The sequence below is a fragment of the Ciconia boyciana genome, chromosome 7 (assembly GCF_034638445.1).
Source record: "Ciconia boyciana chromosome 7, ASM3463844v1, whole genome shotgun sequence".
NCBI lineage: Eukaryota > Metazoa > Chordata > Aves > Ciconiiformes > Ciconiidae > Ciconia > Ciconia boyciana.
This window is the reverse complement of record NC_132940.1, coordinates 39,583,893-39,603,157: the sequence shown is the minus strand read 5'-3', so window position 1 is coordinate 39,603,157 and position 19,265 is coordinate 39,583,893. Positions and strand designations below refer to the sequence as shown.

At 43.1% G+C, this 19,265-nt stretch overlaps 1 protein-coding gene across 7 annotated transcripts in view; it reads left to right on the top strand.

The window, feature by feature from the left end:
* The window catches only part of MAP3K13 (mitogen-activated protein kinase kinase kinase 13), an 86,719-nt gene that overhangs the window by 60,188 nt on the left and 7,266 nt on the right, over window positions 1-19,265 (top strand). For 6 of the 7 annotated variants that reach the window (XM_072867967.1, XM_072867968.1, XM_072867969.1 and 3 more), the window contains 10 exons: window positions 5,841-6,024; window positions 6,489-6,680; window positions 7,494-7,652; window positions 10,671-10,829; window positions 12,533-12,641; window positions 13,615-13,724; window positions 14,931-15,047; window positions 15,577-15,714; window positions 16,727-17,471; window positions 18,909-18,979. In XM_072867967.1, coding sequence (XP_072724068.1) covers window positions 5,841-6,024; window positions 6,489-6,680; window positions 7,494-7,652; window positions 10,671-10,829; window positions 12,533-12,641; window positions 13,615-13,724; window positions 14,931-15,047; window positions 15,577-15,714; window positions 16,727-17,471; window positions 18,909-18,979 — 1,984 coding nt within the window. The remainder of the gene's footprint in view (window positions 1-5,840; window positions 6,025-6,488; window positions 6,681-7,493; window positions 7,653-10,670; window positions 10,830-12,532; window positions 12,642-13,614; window positions 13,725-14,930; window positions 15,048-15,576; window positions 15,715-16,726; window positions 17,472-18,908; window positions 18,980-19,265) is intronic. The other variant, XM_072867971.1, reaches the window with a different exon arrangement.

The following is a 19,265-nucleotide window of genomic DNA, read 5'->3' as shown; positions in this document are numbered from 1 at the left end:
TTGGGGTGCTTGCACAATATGTGGAGTTGGATGTGGTGAGTTTTGGAAGAGACTGCATGCATCTGGCTGGGGAGCCTCCCTTGTGAAGGAAAATGAGCTTCAGAGCAATCAGATAACATTCAAAGGAGGCATGGTGTCAGTATGTCTGTTATGCTTCTTTGGTTTGTATGCTTGGGTTTTTTTAAGTGAAGCTGAAACTTTCCAAGGAAAGGACACAGATGCAGAGTTACGTTGGCTGCTGCCAGCAATTCTGTGACTATCCCATGCAAGCGCTATCTCACCAGGTCAGACTTCTCATTGCTGGTTGCTGCTGAGCCATCACGTGCTTGCGTGTGCCTGTAAGCTCGGATGGGTAGCTTCAGGAAAGCTACCTGTGAGGCAAAGAGATCATATTTTACATATAATTGGGACAGCAGATGCATCAGAGACCACAGTTTAATATGTGCTTTGATGGCCCACAGGGGACACTTTCTTTTGTATGAAAGTCACTAATAAAAAAGATTGAAGTTCTAACTAATGAAAATGAGCAGCTGAGAGCGTTGTTGTGTTTGGGGGGTGCACGTAGAGCTCCTCTTCATACTCACAGAAGTATCTTGCTGTTCTCAGTGTCATGAACATGTTCAGAGCCATAGATTCATGGACGCTTTGCAGTTTGATGTTGGCATTAGGCCCTTCCTAAAAGGGCAATTTTGAAATGGCTACCGATGTGGTAAGGCTGAAGATTAATTGGGATCTGCTATATATGGCCTGTGTGGTTTAGCTGCATCTTCAATGTCTGCACCATCATAAATGAGAGGGAAAAGAAGATTTTTCTTTTTTTCAATATTTTTTATCTCTGGAGCTGATTGGTTGGACAGATCTCCGATGGTAGTAGTGCACTCCTGTTACCCAAAGATAAATGTTTTTAAACTGCTTCTGTGCTAAAACTTGAGGATTTTGTCAGAATATTCACGTTCTGTTTTCCAGATGATCTCATTCTTGCTTCTTGCCACCAGACAATCTTCTTTGTGTGCATTTCATCAGCTACATACAAGCCAGCAGCTTAGTAACTGATGTATGTGATTGCTTTTATTTTTGCTGTCTTTTAGCAAGGGCACAGAGGATGCAAGGTTTGTGTTTGTGCAAGTGCTATGCGTTTGGAGAAGACAGGCTAAGGAAATGTCTCTGGCTCTTTCAGCAGTAAAGAGAGGCTTGTGGTGGCTTTTCTTTCCCCTGGGAGCTCATCTACAGCTTTGGGCTGGTGCCACAGATCTGTGCAGGTGATTTTTTCCCCTCTTCATGAAACAACTACTGTAAACCTTATCCAGGAGCAATCCTTTGTGTTGGGCTGAATCAACAACTGGGGTAGGAGTCCAGTTTGGACCTGCAGCCCTGGGGGACTTCATGTTGCCTGCAGATGCTTCCTAGTACTTTTTGCCGCTCAGCGGCATTCCTGCTCGCTTGCTTTGGATCTCCTGCAGGCCCAAACTCTAGGACATGGTGGTGGTGGTGTGGTGTGGTTGCAAGCAGTAAAATATAAATAGGTTTCATGCCCCTTGCATGGACTCAAGTCTGATACTTGAGTCCATTCTTGCCTGTGAAGGCTTGGCTCGTGAGTTGGTGAATGGGGGAAAAGATAAGAATAGCTTTTACATGATTCCACCTTATCTTCTTCTTGAACGTTTCAAGAAGATGGTCATCAAGAGGAGTGCATTTCTGTGCTTCCTTTGAGGACCCATGCTGGGCAGAGCTTTGGTCAGCTGGAATTTGCTGCAGCGTGATCTGCTGGTTGACTAAGCAGTGCCAATTGCTGCTGTTGAATGCTCTACCTGCTTGATGAGTAGTAATTCCTGCAGCGAGTGTTTGCTTTTGTATTGTTCAGTGGCTGCCAGTTGATTATCTGAGGTTTAAGTATTTTGGGTTTGACCCATAAAATCACTCCTGACTATGTTTTTCCAGTTGTTTACCCTGATTTCTAAAGGCTATTGGTGAGTGCTTTCAGGGAGATATACTTAGTTCTTTAATATGCATCTACTGGTTATTTAATTTGGATTGTTGGGACTCTAGCACTTTATAGTAAGACTTGTTTGTGTTTTCTACAGACTCATTAGACTTCCGAGCCATTTTCTTTGGATTAAGAATCTGTCTTCGGGAGTTACTTTCACCTTCCCTTTTGCAAGTTACATGTTTACCATTATTGTGTGCGTTTTTGTGTAAACCTGGAGAATAAGGTGCTTTATGAAGTGTGCTTGTGTTTGTGGGCTTTTTTGTAAACCAGAGATACTTCTTGTCATAATGCCAATGCTGGCAAGCAGCCAGCGCTGGCAAATGGCAAAAGTTTGCTTCGAATAGATTGACTCAATGGCTCAGGCTGCTCCTGTGTTTCTTCCCCATGGGAAACAGATTCCCATCATTCTACTCAAATGGTTCTTAATCACCTTAGAAACGCAAGCTCTTGCGTAATTCCTGCTGCTATTACACTTTAATTTATTTAGGGGAAGTATCCCCCAGGTTTCTTTAGGCCCAGAAGAGTCTGCAATAAAAACTGCTCCATCCTGGTAGGAGATATCCTCGTCTCTCTTCTGCTGGAGGAGGAGGGAGTGCTAGGAGAGCTGTAGCAAGCCCTGAAGTCTGGGCAATTCTAAAGGGTGTTTAGCCAAGCAATGTTAATGGACTTCTTGAGCCAGACTGGCAGTACAGTCTAGTCTTGATTAGTGTGTCCAGATGTGCTTTCTAGCCACCCTGCTGATCATCTGAGGTGTTACTCTTCTGGACAGGCACTTTGACTTAACTATGGTCAGTCATCATAACCACACACCCGAGTTCTTGCAGCTGGTTTATGCAAGTCCTTTTCTGTTCCAAGCTGTTGGTCGAGATGACAGAGATGTTGGCATCACCTCTCGCATGCTTGTTTCTCATTGTACCTGCTGTGTAAATGTGCCATAGCTGGGACAGCCGTAATTCACCGTTCTTTGTTTCAAGGTATTGTGGTCTGTTCAGGATGGGTCTGTACAAGGCAGAGCTTTATAACCTGCTGTCCAGGTGATGTGCATGGTCTCAACTTTCGGCTGTATTCAGCTGGCAGTGTGTTGAGTCCTCTCTTTTCCAGCCTTGGCCATTGCCCCTCTGCAGAACTGATAAGACTGACTTTGTAATACTGACCCTTGTCAGCCTGTTCTTGTGGGTGGTCCCAGGGAGCCATAGGGAGCACATACATGGGGTAATTTAGATGTATTTATTAATTGGTGGGTTTGGGTTATAGTAGAAAATGCAGGTTTGCACCACTAGTGCTGACAAACCCTGGTTTTCAATTGAATGTAGTCCAGTGCTTTTCCCCACCAGCATCAGTTTCTTTGGGAAGCTTTTCAGTGCTTGATATGTTATGGGAGCCAAACGAGCCACTGATGCTGGCTGTGTTGAAACATAGTAACATGCTCCTGTACAGTGAAAGGGGTTTTTGTTTTTATTTTTGTCTTACCGTTGCATTATATGTTACATATGGTTTGGCTCTTAGTTCTTTTTGAAATTTCCAGAGATCTAGGATGTTTCACTGATTGTTGCTACACTGAAACCTCTTCCATGAATTGTGCCCTTTGATGATCAGGGTGCAAGTAGGATATGTGAAAGGATACATCTTACCGAATAAACACGAGATGACTTTGCAGGAGGAAGCACATGAACTTCTGCTTACTTTGTTTACAATCTTTCTCTGCCTTTTCCATTGTGGACGTTAATAGGTAAAATTAAGAGCAAATTAGGGCTCCTAGGTGATAACAATATAGTTACCCATTACTGCTCACAAACTTTGGGTGCTTCAGGGAAATAAATGACAATGTTGTGTGCCTTGTACAGGAAAGGCAGTCTTCTCACATGTAAAGAAACAGCTATTTCAGTACAACGGAATAGTTTCAGTGTTGCCCACGTAAAAATACTGTTCATCAACAAACACAAAAATCAACTGTATTTGCCACCTTCTTTAGAAGCAATGCATTTGTGAGTTAAATAGAAATACAGATCTTCTTAATTTATTTATGAATTTCCTTATTTTCTTTTATTTTCCTTATTTAAAGAACTGTTTTTAAATGTTTAAATGTCTAAATAATTAAATACCAATTATAAGTATTTTGACAAAAAATTGCTCAAGTTGTTTGGGGAAGAAGAACGCTTATTATTTTAAAATACTTGAATGTCCTGTGGTCAAGATAGTGGTCACAGCATGTTTCATGCATCAGTTTCAGTTGGGTTCTTACATGGACAGGCATTTCTTGCTTCAGTACCAAAGGACACATTTGCTGGTAGGCAATATCATCTTCACAGTGTCATGGCATTCTTGAAAATCGAGGACAGGGATTGTCTCTTGCAAATCCACTGTTACTGGGATTGCTTAGTTATAATGCATTTCACTTGAGACCTGCGTGTGCTGTCTTAATATTTTTGTACAACGTAAGGTTGCAAGCGGATATATCAGTATGAAAAATAGACTTGTGTCTGTGAAGAAACATGTGCTGAGGATTGAACTTTGCCCTGCCAAGTCAAAGGAAATTTTTGCTGTAGATTAACAATGTTTTTTTTTTCTAGTTCAGTGAGCAGGATGAGATCTGGGGTCTGGCTCAGGATGGGAGCTGGCTTTCCTTGGCCATGCCTGGAGAGCAGTCATTCGGCAGGAGACCACTAGTGTCTGGCAGACATCCAGCTAGTGTCTGACTGCCACAGGAATGATTTGAGGGAAAGATTTGAATCAGGATCAGTCCAGAGCCAGTTTGGGTATATAAGTTTCCCTTCAGTGGTGACAGTATCTAAAATGAACACTTTTGCATAACCCCAGTTGCAGCCCTGGGAACACCCCAATGGCTTTGAGACTGGATGAAAGAAGACACATCTTTGTAGTGATCTGAAATAGGGATCTGTACAGGCGCGACTTTCTTTTATTTCAGAAATCAGTGGGTTACTTGTTGGTTTTGCTGCTAAATAATTTATTCTCTAAACATACACATTTATTGAGTTATGGTAAATAAATTATTGCCTGCCTTTTATCTTGCCATTTGTGGGATGTTAAGGTAATTTCAAGGTGACTTACAGACAACAAGGCTTTTTGTTCCGATGGGTACAACTGTCTTGAAACAGTTTATACACTACTACTGGCCCACTCTGGCAGTGTCCCTACAAGATGCATGTGGGTACCTAAAAGGAGGAATCGCTTAAGATTTTTTTTGCCTGTTTGACACTGATATACACAATGTTGGTGTGGGAAAGACCTGTTTCTGTGACTGGTGGTGGTGGTTAATGTGCTTTGTGTTGGGTAAGTTGGTGGTTGCTCGTCTGCGTTTTACAACCTGCCACCTCTGACTTCCCTTTTATTTCCTATTTTTGCCCTGTTTTGGGGGGGGGAACCTCAATTTTTTTTTGTCAGTTGTCAATGTTAAATGTTTTTTTTCTCATCTATGCTTTTCAATGTACTTTATAAGAGATACCATCATCGTTCAGTTTTGGAGTACACGACCTCCTCCCTAAATTTCCAATCCAGTATCCCTGGTATGTTAAATTGCTGCCTGCCAAGTCGAAGTGGCTCACCTGAGGGGTTAGCAGCAGTGGTGAGCTCTGTTGAAAAAGCAGCTGGGAGGATGGGAAGGAATAGGCTGGAGGCAACTGTGATGGGGGAGAGGAGCTGGATGAAAAGGAAGTGGGGCTGAGCACGTGCGGTGAGTGCCTCAGCTGTGCCTGTACTGGGAGGATATGCCATCTACCACCCCCAGAAAAGTCCACCTCGAGATACAGCAAGGGCGATGGCAGGGTGATCTTGCAGCAGAACATTTTTGTGGTCTTGATCTTTTACGTTGTTTCCTTTGCTTGCCTGTGCCTAGATACCTGGGAGGTCCCGTTCGAGGAGATCTCGGAGCTGCAGTGGCTGGGCAGCGGCGCACAGGGAGCTGTCTTCCTGGGCAAATTCCGGGCGGAGGAGGTGGCCATCAAGAAAGTCAGAGATCAGAATGAAACGGATATCAAGCACTTGCGGAAACTCAAACATCCTAACATCATTGCGTTCAAGTAGGTTGTGAAACTTGTTAGAAACATACCTTTATACAAGGAAGAGCTATTCACATATGTACCCTGGACAAGTCTTTAAAATCCAGGGACTAAGCTGTCTGTAGGACAAAATGGGTGGTCATCCTTCCTCTCAAATTGTCACACAGTCTTGTGAAAACAAAGCTATGGATGCCATTCCCACACAATGCTGCACTTTGCACGCAGGCTCGCAGAATGCCTGCTGTGAACCCTGCAAATCTGCAGGTTTGGAAGTTGAAGGAAGCCCACCCCTGTCATCAGTGAGGTTCCTCCTGTGCAAAGCATGCAGGAAACATTCCCCTTCCTGTGCAGTAAGGTGGTATTAGCAGAGGCTTGCCCAGGCAGAGTAAACAAGTTACTCTCCCACCCCTTCATTGCCACCTTTGAGAGTTGTTCTGCGACTTTTACTCTACTGATCCTCACTAGCTGTGTGTTTTCTTTGACAGGGGAGTTTGCACTCAAGCCCCATGCTACTGTATTATCATGGAGTACTGTGCACACGGACAGCTCTATGAAGTCCTGCGAGCAGGGCGGAAAGTCACCCCTCGGCTGCTTGTGGATTGGTCCACGGGGATTGCAAGTGGGATGAATTATCTGCACCTTCACAAAATCATCCATCGAGACCTCAAGTCACCAAAGTGAGTCTCTAGCTACTTAAACATCCCCCAGTTGTGGTTGTCTTTTTTTTTTTTTTTGAGGAATAGTTTAAAGTTAGGTCAAAAGTCCCATTATTTTTTTTCTGTGTTGACTCAAAACTAATGAGAATGAAACTAATGAAACCTATTGGCACTCCCCTCCTGTGCTACAATTTAACAAGACTGGAAATTTTACCAGTATCTTGCATGATAAATAGCAGTCAGGAAATATTTCTAATGACTTGATGGTGTCTGGTCCTTTTCAAAAGTGGGATATTCTGTTGCCTTCTGCTTGTTTATTTTTCCTTCTTAATTGTTCTTTTGTAACTTCCCTGGTTTTCTGGAATGCGTCTTTCTCATTTCTCTGTTGCTTTCTAACTAAAACTATCTGGCTGCTTATATTCTTAATCCGTAGATGTTTATCACTCCTTTAGCCTGTGACATGACTGTGACAGTGCATTAGGATAATACTTCTATGGTTTACAATACAGTTTAAGGTACAGTTTTACTAAAACTTTGAAACACCCCCAGATATAGTGAATCTTCAGTGACTTGTTAATTTGCAATTTTATCAAGATTGATTTTTGACCTGTAGCATTTAGAAATGCATTTGAGGCACAAAACACAACCACCCCAAAGAAAGTGAGTGCTTTTATAGGTGAACATGCATAATCTTTTTTTCTTGTGCTGCAATTGTAAACAGCATGGCCTCATCAACTGTTTGTGTTGATTAAGAAGGGATTTACTCCCAGTGGCTGTTATGGTACAAGAAAAATTGCAAAATGCTGATTTTTTTTAAATTTTTTTTTTCTCCAGCGTTTTAGTTACACACACAGATGCAGTAAAAATTTCAGATTTTGGTACATCTAAAGAACTCAGTGATAAAAGTACCAAAATGTCTTTTGCGGGAACTGTGGCTTGGATGGCCCCAGAGGTGATACGCAATGAGCCCGTCTCTGAAAAGGTGGATATCTGGTGAGTAGTATTAATGTTTAAGTATCTTCACATTCTGTTTAGCCACTTGGTTTCCCAGCACATTACATATTCAGCACTCTTTTCTCATTCTAGGCATGGGGATAGTTTGCTCTGTGGTGGACTATTCCTTTCTCCATCTTCCTAGTGCCCTGAACTTTGTTACTGAACCATGGGCTATAATGGAAAGAGAAATGACATACATGTGTAAAAGCTGTGTGTTGAGATCTGAAGGTACCTAATGAGACTCGGTGCAGACTATCTGTGTCTTGCAGTAAGCAAATGCAACAGTTCTTCCCTGTGTCATTATTCAGGCCAGAGCTTGCTTCCACTCTTGGTGCTCAGGGCCCCCTTAGCAACTTCTGCAGCCAAGGTATTTTTCACTTGCTTTCTACCCTCTTCAGGGCCACACTTGAACTGTAAGGAGGCCTCTACTCTGCTAGCTCGAAGGGTCTGACCACCTTTTGCTTTCTGCATACTGGGCTTGGCTGTTATATGTACAGCTACAGGATTATAGTCCAGTAAATCTAACCCCGGATACAAGAGGGAGGAAACCAGGATATATTGTAAGAGTTTTGAATACCTATTTCCATCCTGTGTGAAATGTACCCTGTGTCCAAAGGAACACAAGGAAAGGTTCAGATCTCCGTCCTATTAAAAATGCTTGAGAGAGAACTCAGCCTTGGAACTCCTTTGGGATGCCTCTCCACAGGTTTCAGGGTCCTCAAGGGAACCGCATCTCTTTCTGCCTTGTTATTTCTGCATATTAAATGTCAGGAGCCCAGGACAAATGCCCTTCTCCCTGCTTTACAGCCAGGATGGATTTTACTTCTTGTGGTTTTACAGCTTCAAATGCTGTCACCTCCCTTATGCAGTGTGAAGCTGCAGGTCAAAGCTGCGGGTGGTTCAGAGTGAGAGGTGGAGTCAGACAGCAGCCTGCTGTTGGTGTTTTAGCTTGAAGCTAGGTCATGATTTTTAAGTCAAGATTTCCTGTAGGGAAAGGGAGAGTCTTGTAATGTGCAGTATACAGCTCTTCTTGTGCCTGCAGTGGTTTGTGTGTTCATTTTGTGTGGATGTAGCAGGCTATGGCATAGCCGGCTTTTCCAGGAGAAACTCTTGGATTGTTTTGGAAAGAAAATACACTCACCATTTGTCTTCTGAGCTCCTCCCTTTGAATCACAGGTTCATGAGGAGGAATGGTGCTGGATTTCCACCCTCAGCTTTCTGTCCTTTAGAGTGGCTTAGATTCAGGAATATTGTGTGGAGCATCATGTCCAATAAAAACCAGCTTCTAGCTCTGCTGAGGACTGTGGGCACTCCTTTACTTCTTTCCTCAGTGACTTAAGAGATGTTGCTCTTTGGTGCAAACCTAGAGGTGCCTTTGGTGCAAGTTCCTCTTCAGTCTGCTGCAGTGGTGATGCTTAAACTCCTCCTTGATATCCATTCCTCCCCCAAGATGAGTAAAAGCAATGTTCGTGAATGCTGACAACAAATGAGAACAGTTCCTAAGCTGCTTATATGTCTGCTCTCTCTGATCTTTAACAGCATGCTAAAAAAAAAAAAAAAAATCTGTAATCTTATCAGCAGTCTTGAAAATCCTTTGTCAGTTCTTAATCATAACAAAGCTGAAACCAGATGGGGTTTCCTGGTAGTTTGTCCAACCACCTGGATCCCTGCTTTCCTGCAGCCCACAGAAAAAAATTTTGAGAGAAAAAAATGGTCAAATGCTGCTTGTTTTATTTTGGTTTGGTTTTTTCCCCACATTGGTTTGTTTTTTTGAAGCCAATGGACTTTGAAAGTGCAATGTTTTTCATGTGAAGTTCTGTTTCCTGACTGATGGTTGTTCAGACCCAGGCAGTTTGTCCCTTAGATGTTCTTCTGTACTTAATAAAAGCAACTTGATATTAGGACAAGCCAGAAACACACTTCTCACTTTTCACCTGGTTTTACTTGCCAACAAGCTTGGCAGGGTTGGTGTCCCACAGATGGATGGGGCATGCAAGTAAGCTGATATGTCTGGGTTTGAAATTGAGATGGTTGTACCTCACGTCGTATCACAGCCTGGTTGTTAATGTGCAGTAAGAGTGGTGTTGGTTCTCAGCAGCATTTTGTTTACCTCTGTATTGACTGGTTTACTATTTCTTTGGTGTTTTATTGGGTGAAGATTGTAAATAAAACAAGTAACTATTTGCTGTTACAACTTAAGGTTTTGGTCCTTACTGATCATTTCACTAAGGAAGAGAAGCAAAGTGAGTTTTCTTACCTATAAGTTTCAGTTCTTGTAATAGGAGGTTATTTTCCAGGCAAAGTTCTCTTAATTAAATTTTTATTTCTTTTGCCTTCCTTTCTTCAGCACAAAAGAAATATCAGATGAGGCTGCATGTCCTTTTGATACTGACACTTACGCATGTCGCATTTGTTTCTTCATTTCTATGTTGCAGCAGTTGTAGCAATGAGTCTCAAACCTGTGAAACTCTTACCTAGGAGTATACGTAACAGCAGAAGGAGCTTTTGGCTAGAGGAAAAAAAAGTTACATGAATGTAAAAAAAAAACAACAACTCACAAAACACAATCTTTGTTCTGTTGTCTCTAAGACACTTATCAGTTCTGTCTGTCCAGTAGACTTTTGACTGTTCTTATTGGTAAGAAGAGATCATCTACTATCTCAGAAAAGCTATCTTTCCTCTTCGTTTAACAGGAATAAGATTTCATCTATACAGAAAAGCTTCTAATGTGCTTTCGGGATTTTTAAAATCTCACAAAGAAATAGGAAAGGGTGGGTGAAAACCAGTGTGGCTTGGTGTTCAGCCCAGTGCTGGGGCAGAGGAGGAAGAGTTACCTCATGTATGAAATAGCTATTCTTGGTTAAAAACTAGTATGTAAACACTGTTGCACCTACTTGGAATTTCAGATCAGACATACCTGACAAAAGAGTGAGGGTTTTTTTTTTCCTAGCTTCAGATGTTTCTGTTAAATTGAATTCACACAGAAGTTTTTCTCCTGGTTTATTTCTTCGTCAGGTCGTTTGGGGTAGTTTTGTGGGAGCTGCTTACAGGAGAGATTCCCTACAAGGACGTGGACTCTTCGGCCATCATTTGGGGAGTGGGCAGTAACAGCCTGCACCTTCCTGTCCCTTCCACTTGCCCAGATGGCTTCAAAATCCTCATGAAGCAGACCTGGTAAGAGCCTGAACCCTGCACCGATCTAGGGCTGGCTCCCAGCTCTTGCCAGATGCCCAGTAAAACCGATAAGACCAGAGTCAGGGTGGGAGTGTAGAGCCCAGAGCAGAGGGCTCTTAAATACTCGCACACTTGTCACGAGAGCAGTAAGTTTTAACATTTTGGATTCTGCTTCTTTGTGGCAGCAGGCCCAGACCCCAGAAGGACATTTGGAGCTTAGAGGAAGTAGGAAGAGACCTGTCTGGTTTACTGGGTGGACAGGGCAGGGGAAGGAGCGGGCAGACACTGTTGAGACAGGCTAGTGAGGGGGAAGAAGTTGAATAGGAGAGAAGCGGGGGAGTAGAGCTTGATGGGAGCCCCAGCAGGGTGACAGTTACCCATGAGTTGCCTGTCCACTGTGAATCAGGAGCAGGCAGCATGAAGGTCATCTTCAGTAGCCTTCACAGAGGTGGTTGCTTTGTTGTAGCAAAGTAGGTGATAAAAGGTAGCTCTGTGCGAAGAGAAAAGGAGCTGGAAGGAAAGTAGGGGTAAAACTTCTTGAGGCTGGCTCCAGAGCGAAAGGAAATTATTTTTCACTCTGAAACCCCCTTGTTAAGTGACTGGCTTTTGAACTGGACAAAGATAAGTTTGAGCTTTCTGTATGAAACTAGGATTTTACAGGTATAGATACGGAAAATGCTTTCAGTTTCTTCCACATGCCAGATTAGAGTTTAAATTCTTTGTCTTGGGTTATGCATTAATGCTTTGTCTTTGTAATTGCATCTTGACACAGAGTGTAAGTGATCTTCCAGCATTTTCCCACTCGATGAGTTTTACCAGCCATCCTCTCGATGGCACAAAGGGGAAAACAGGCCAGAGCATCTGTGGATCTTTTCAAGTAGCTGTTTACCTCCCTGATCCTGAGCTGCAGCAGGTCGTGCTGTTGCAGTATCTGTGCTGAGACGTGCTCTGCCTGGCTGTGCTTCTACGCATGGCTGCAAGAGGCAGGAAGCAGTTCGTGCAGCTCTGAACATCGAGTACATACACTTGTATCCCCACCTAGTGGAAGTAGGTGGTTTGTAGGGGAGAGGTGCTGAAGAAGCTGTTTCTTGTCCTGAGCACTGAATCCATGCAGCAAGTCTGATGGGTTCAGTCCTGAAGCTCGAGCACTTGTCTCTTTTTCTCAAAGATACAAATGTTTTTGTACTTGAATGTGATCTTATGGAGATGTTCAGTGCATTACAATACTGTGTAGGCTCAGGCATTTACTATGTGGCAACATAGATACGTACAGTGTTTACAGACACCCTGTGTTGTTGAATATAAATTGTCATTTCTACTAGACTGATTATTCCCATGATAAAATTTGTAAATTAATGGGATAATGAACTGACATCTGTTTCTTCTTGACAAACAAGTTAGGAACAGTTTCAGTTTGTATCCTATCTTTCACTTTGTAATCACATTTTCCTATTTTAAATGGTTTTCATCTCTTTTGTTTCTTCAGAATAAGTCATCACAAACAAAAAACTGAATACAAAACAGCTCTAGCACAATAAACTCATATTCAGAAAAAGAGAAAACCAGAAAAGCTCCTCTGCTCTAATCTGTCAGCTACAGTATTCAGAGAATATGTTCTAGTGAGAAATCCTTTCAGAAGGGTAGGAGTAGCTTAGCAATGTTAACCTCATCTCATGCTTGGGTATTTTTCTGTTTTGCTCCAGGCAGAGCAAGCCCCGGAATCGTCCCTCCTTCCGGCAGACGCTGATGCACCTGGATATTGCATCTGCCGATGTGCTGGCTACTCCTCAGGAAACCTATTTCAAATCACAGGTAACTGGAGAATGGCTGTAGCCCATGAGTACTAGAGTTAGCTCCAAGGATCTGATTTCGGAGGCTGCATTGAGTACAGCAGAAGTCTGGATCCATGATTTCAGTTTGATTCTTGGAGAGAAGCAAACTGATGGATATTTGAAAATCTTTTACCAAAACTTTCACAAACTGAGACATCTGCTGACTTTAGTCAGAAACTCAACATTGTCTCATTCACTTCTCCCTGAGACTGCTAACTTCAGATGTTCTGCTCCCAGCTGTTCTCCCAGTACTGTTGTACAGGAGAGCATGAGACTGCTGAGAGAGGAACTGCTGCATTTATAGTGAAGATGAGCAGGCAGCCAGTGGGACAAAGAGCTGTTACAGGGCAGTGGAGGGACTCTGGGACTTTCGGGGAAGATCTAAAAGTATGTTCTTAGAGATTCCTCTGAGTCCTACCCAGCGAGCTATTGTCTGCTCCCAAGGAGGGAATGAGAATGAAACCTTGCCTCCAGTATAGAGGATCTATACAGTGTTGGGGTATATGTGAGGAAGCGGATGCATTTATTAAAACTGCAAGAAACAGGGCTTCAGGGGGCAAAAAGAGTTAGTATCAGCCTAGTGACAGTCATCGTTGTCATGAATATAGGTTCCCAAATCCTAAGCCTTTCTGTTCACTTTAAATGTTGAAAGGGAAGAAAATGTTGTCTTAGGACGAAAAGAGCTTTAAGAATTTTTAAAAATATTTTTTAGAAAATGCAGATGTGTTTTAAATTATCTAATTGGAGCACAGAATTGGAAATACCATTTGAAAATGCTGAAACTAAACATGCTGCAATGTTGTTACCCAAAATAATTCAGCTAACAGAAACGTGTTTTCAACCCAAACCTGTAATTTTCTGCAGACACAAAGAATGTTGCCCAAGAGTTTTTCTTTGGTGCAACCAGGGATCCCAATACTTTGTAAATATGTGAAAGTAAATTGCTTCCCTAGGCTGAATGGAGAGAAGAAGTGAAGAAACATTTTGAGAAAATTAAAAGTGAAGGAACTTGTATCCACCGGCTAGATGAAGAATTGATTCGTCGTCGAAGAGAAGAGCTGAGGTCTGTTCACAGTCTTTTATGTTTACTGCTCACTTTTCCCATCCAGTCTTCTCTTCACCAGCTAAATGAGCCCAGCTCCCTCAGCTTCTCTTCACAGGGCATGTGCTCCAGCCCCTGACTTTCTCCATGCTCCTCTTGTACTGAAGACCCCAAAACAGGACTCAGTATTCCTGATGGCATAAATTCAGGCAGTCTAAATTCCTTGTGAGTCCAGAAACTGAAGTTCCCACAGGCATGCCCTAGGCCTTGAGCATCGCTTAGCTGATGGAAAGCTAGAGAGACAGAGAGAAGCAGTCGAAACTGTCCCTGCTCTTGGGCAGTCTGAACAGTTTGCTCCAGGAAAGATGGGCAAAGGCTTGTGTGTTTGCCAGGGAATATTTATGTCTGAGGTTTGGTGTTTGTGATGACAGCACTGAAGCAGGTACATCCATCTCAGTGGAAAATGCATCTTGCAGTTTGCTGTGAGCTTTCTCTGCCCCAATACTTTGTTTGGATTATTTCTTTCCAGAGAAGTGAACACACTCCAATTTATCAGCCCACTGAAATGCATTTTGAACATTAGACCAACTTAAAAATGAAAGCAGAATGTTTATTTAAGAAAGGAAGGTGTTACCTTCTGTGATAAAAATTTGCAAATACAGTTACGACAGAGAAACATAAAACACCAAGTAGCAGTTTTATGTCAAACCTGAGAAACCAAAGGAAACCTTGTTCAGCTAGTTTGATGTAGTTGTTGATCAGTGTTCCCCTAGCCCTAGGGAGCTTGGATGATCACATCTTTCAGCTGTGGTTCAAGATGTCTTCTGCAACTATACTGTAGCTGTAGGGGCATATTGCTTTTTATGAAATACAGATGACTTCTTTCCCTGTTTCTTTAGAAGCTGACTTAGCCCCTTCTCTGTGCAAACAGGATGATCAGGGCTAGGCCAAAGGGCTTGTGGATGCATGTGAGGCATTTGCAGCTTCTCTAGTGAGAAGTGTTGCCACTCTTTCAGGACTGTTAAACGCTTTCTAAATCATATCAGGATTCATTGCTGTATCAAGCTCTTAATCATCATTCACTATTAGTTCTGTCTGGGGTTCAGTGCAATACAGCTGGCAAATTTGACTTTTAGAAGGCCTTTTCCTAAAGCTCCTGTACTTTTCCTTATTCTCTCTTGGTCCATGGACATCAGATTGTGTAATAAAGATTTTTCTGTTTTTCAGACATGCATTGGATATCCGCGAACACTATGAGAGGAAGCTGGAGCGAGCCAATAACTTATACATGGAGCTCAGTGCTATTATGCTGCAGCTGGAGGTCCGTGAGAAGGAGCTCATAAAGTATGTATCTCTGGGCATAATGGCATGCCATGTGTGTGGCAATATGCATACAGGAGAAAAAAACCCAATGCTTCATTTCTAAACTGCATAGTGGTACTTGTAGATTTAGTGTCCTCTGACAAACTTACAGGGTAAAGAAAGAGCTGGCAAGCAGAGAGAGGCCCCTTAAGAGTAGATTACTGCAGACCACTTAGTGCACGTATCCTTACCCAGTGTTTACTTGACTGGGAGAAAGGCACCTTTCCCACTTGGTGTTGGCATCCTTTGGCCCCTTTGTAAAGAGAAAAGCAGTGCTGTTTCTGGACTGTGCGCCAGGGCCCTGTTCCAACTGCCTGATCTCTGCAGAGGGAATTTAGAAAATGAGTATGTCCTTTCCCAGAACAGCATGTTGTGTTGCACCCAGCCATAGCTGAGAAACAGGCACGCAGTGTGCTTGCAGTGGAGCTGTGTTTCTGTCCAGCAGGAGCTGCGGTTGGATAAAGAGAGAACTGATCTGTTGGGTTTTTTTCTTTCTTCCCCAATGTTTCAGGAGGGAACAAGCAGTGGAAAAGAAATACCCTGGCACTTACAAACGCCACCCAGTCAGACCAATAATCCACCCCAACACAGTGGAAAAGCTGATGAAGAGGAAAGGGGTCTCCCATAAACCAGGCAGCCAGACTAAACGGTAAGAACTAACAACCTAGTTCTGTGCCAGGAACCAGTGGTAGATCCCCATTGAGATGAACAGGCATCTTACTTCCCTTTGAGTCTGATGACAACACAGGACAGGCCAAAGGGGTGTTCACTCTTGGGCCTGGTGTGATCCTCAGAACCTCAGTTGTTTAATTATCTTAAGGTAAAAAGGGATGAATCCTGCTGTCCCTTGTACCTGGGCAGCTCTCTGGAACCATTTGATCCATATGATTTTTTCATGGATGATAGTGCTTTGACAGGAGGTATCTAATGTGTTGTCTCAAATTCCTAACTGTCCAAGCAAAGAGCAGTTAGATCATCCTTGACTTGAATGGTAATAAGCAGGCTGAGGGACTGCGGAAATCAGCCAGCCCTCAGGGAGGATGGATTAATTGTTGAAGAATTAAACTGGAACTTGAGATTTGGGAATTCATACTCTCCTTTCAGCTATTTCTCTTCTGCATGACTTTCAGAAAGTGAGATTTTTTTTTTTTCAGAGGAGTTGTCTATTTTATTCTTCCCTTTTCTTGGATTTCCAGGAGTTAGAGAGTCCTGATTAACAGTGAATAATCACTTCTGAATTCATATCCACATGTGCTTCTGAAATGAGCAGGCTGATAACCATCAGCAGATCGGGACCCTATTGTGCTGAGCATTGTATATGCACATAGTAAGAGACATGCCCTACACCAAGGTCTTAGGAGAGAGTTATTTTGGGAGCAGAACATCAAAATAAGAGTGGAAAAAGCAGAGTATGTGGCAGATACTGGAAAAAGCAGCAAGAAGGGAGTGTAGAGCATGATGGGCTGAACAGAAAGGACATTGAGTGGAGATAATCAAAGGAAACTAAATGCAGAAGTCAAACAGCTGAAGGAGAGGGAAGCCTGTAGATTTTAGAAAGGAAAGTGTGCTTATGGCTACAGCTGCCTCTTCATCCTGGCTCTGAGCCGATGTAATTTCTTAGTTTGTGGTTTAATGTGTAACTTCTGCTGACTGTCTCTCAGGCCAGATCTACTGAAGTCAGAGGGCATACCCACCACAGAAGCAGCATCCAATGGCTCACCAGTCTCAGGAAGTCCCAAAATGTCAACACTGAGTGGCAAAAGCCGGTACCGCAGTAAGCCACGTCACCGCCGAGGGAACAGCAAAGGCAGCTACAATGATTTTGCAGGGATCTTGAAAAACCAGCCAGTGCAAGATGATGCACCCCCACCTCCACCTCATAATCATTCTCATCATCCCGGCCTACTGCAGCAACATGGCCACAGCCATCCCCATGGCCATCACTCACGGCTTCATGCCCATGGACAAGATATTGCCAACTGCGCAAACAACTTAAGGTACTTTGGCCCTGCAGCAGCGCTGCGGAGCCCTCTCAGTAACCATGCGCAAAGGCGGATGTCTGGTTCCAGCCCCGATCTCATCTCCGCTGCCATGGAAGCAGATTGCCGAAGGAATCTGGAGAGCAACGAAAGCAAAGCTGATCATTGGGAGTGTTGCAAAACAGATCCATATAATTCCTGTCTTCAGTGCAGGGAAGAGGACAGTGGTCAGGTACAGATGTCATCTGTTGAAACAAGGATGAGCCATTCTCAATCACCAACACCTGTTTCCCTATACGAAAATGCGCAGTTCATTGAGAAGATGGAGGAAGATGGCTTCAGCAACTGTAAGTCAGCGTCTGCCCTAGGCACTCCCCAGCACATGGCTTCCTCAGTGCTACCTTGCAAAGCAAGACCCCTTCAAAAGGTAAGGACAAAGCATAGTGATTTGAAAAAAAACCAAAGCTTGCTCCTCTTTTCTCTCTCCACAAAAAAAGGTATATAGCATAGGCTAGTGTCTGTATACAGAATAGTAGTAAAGCCATGTTTCCTGTGCACATAGCAGTAGAGTTACATGTACAACTTATCTTGAAGAGATAGATCATGCCTATCTGAACTTTGCTTTGTGATCTGGACGCACTTTTAAAGTCAATTTTGTTGAGAAGTACTGTAGGCATATCAGAGCATACTGCTAATAATGAGGGCTGTCAAATGTGGTTTTGATAGGGCCTAGTTCTTTTACTTGCAATTTAGCCAGTTTTTGTTTGAGCTGAAACTTGGTCTACTGAATTTTTGTTGTTGAAACAGTCTCAGTGTTTTCAAGCCTTTCTCAAAACAAAGGAAGGGGTAAATGCATTCTTTTGATGATGTTAAATATCATGTACCAGTTTCATTGAGCATCTGTAGCGCTGCTGTGCCTTGGAACAGAAATTCAACGTTTGCTATGGTCTTGGGGACATGCCTTCTGCTGGACCTGCCAGAAACTGTCCCCCTTGACCAAACATTATAGTTCTCATGTATTTTGTGAAGATTTTGCAAGAGTCAAAAAGATGTTATGGCACAGTTGTACAGAAACGGTTCTTCATTCCTCCTGCTTCCATCCAGGTGGTGAGAGAAGTAGGAACCAGTCTGAATGGAGTTCAAAGAGCAGGAAAACTGGGCCTGAGTGGAAAAGTGAAGGAAAAGAGGATGACTACCAGACCAAGAGTGTGATTTGGCCCAGAATGAAGGGAGGAGGAGGACCTCGTAATACAAGGGGATGGGATGAGATAGAGGCTGAGTCTGAACCAGGGGTTGGCAGGTTGGATAGGATAGAAGGAGGCTGTAAAAACCAAGAGTGCAGGGGGCGGATTTGGATGGGAAAAGGAGAATAAAAGGCTCTGTGCTTACTGAGGTAGAGAACAGAACAAAACTCAAGTTTTCCTAGTTGGTGAAACCCACCAGCAAAGGCTGTGTCATCCCCATACTGTTCTGTGATGGGCTCATATAGAAGAGGGTCGAAGTCATAAAGCCAGGAGTGCCAGATCAGCTCAATAATTTATGTGGATTTTAGTGTGATACTAATTACTTGATTTGCTTCTGTAAAAATCCGGAACGTTATGTACTCATTGCCTGCTAAAGTACTCCAGTGTATTTCAAAGTCAATCACTTCAAATTCAGAAATGGCAGCATTAAGACTTTCTGAAATAATCTCCTGGTAAGAAGATGTCTGAGTCAGTTTTTACTGATACACAAGTTCTTTTCTTGTCTAGATTGTTGCAGCCAGTTGACGTAGTGACTTTGTCCTGGAGGACCAAGGGGCAACCATGTAGTTGCATGTTTGTTCTTTCACAAATGTGATATTCTTGTCCTTGTTTTTTGCCAGAGCGGTGATGACTCTTCAGAAGAGGAAGAGGGCGAAGTAGACAGTGAAGTGGAGTTTCCTCGTAGACAAAGGTAAAAGGTGAATTCACTCTAATCTCTCTTTGGTGGGACAAAACTCTGGAGAACTGTCATAGCAGCTGCATACCAGCATTGAAACTGTGGAAGGTGCTGGCAAAAGAATCACATACAGTGTGCCCCATCTGCCCTCAGTGATGTCCATGCTCACTCACTGTTTTCAGCCTGTTCTGAGATATTTTCTCCAGCACAGCTCTTCTGCTGCAGGCTGTTTGTAGCACAACTTAATCACGCTTGATAACATTATTCAGCCTATAAAAATAAGCTGCTGCATCTGTTTCAC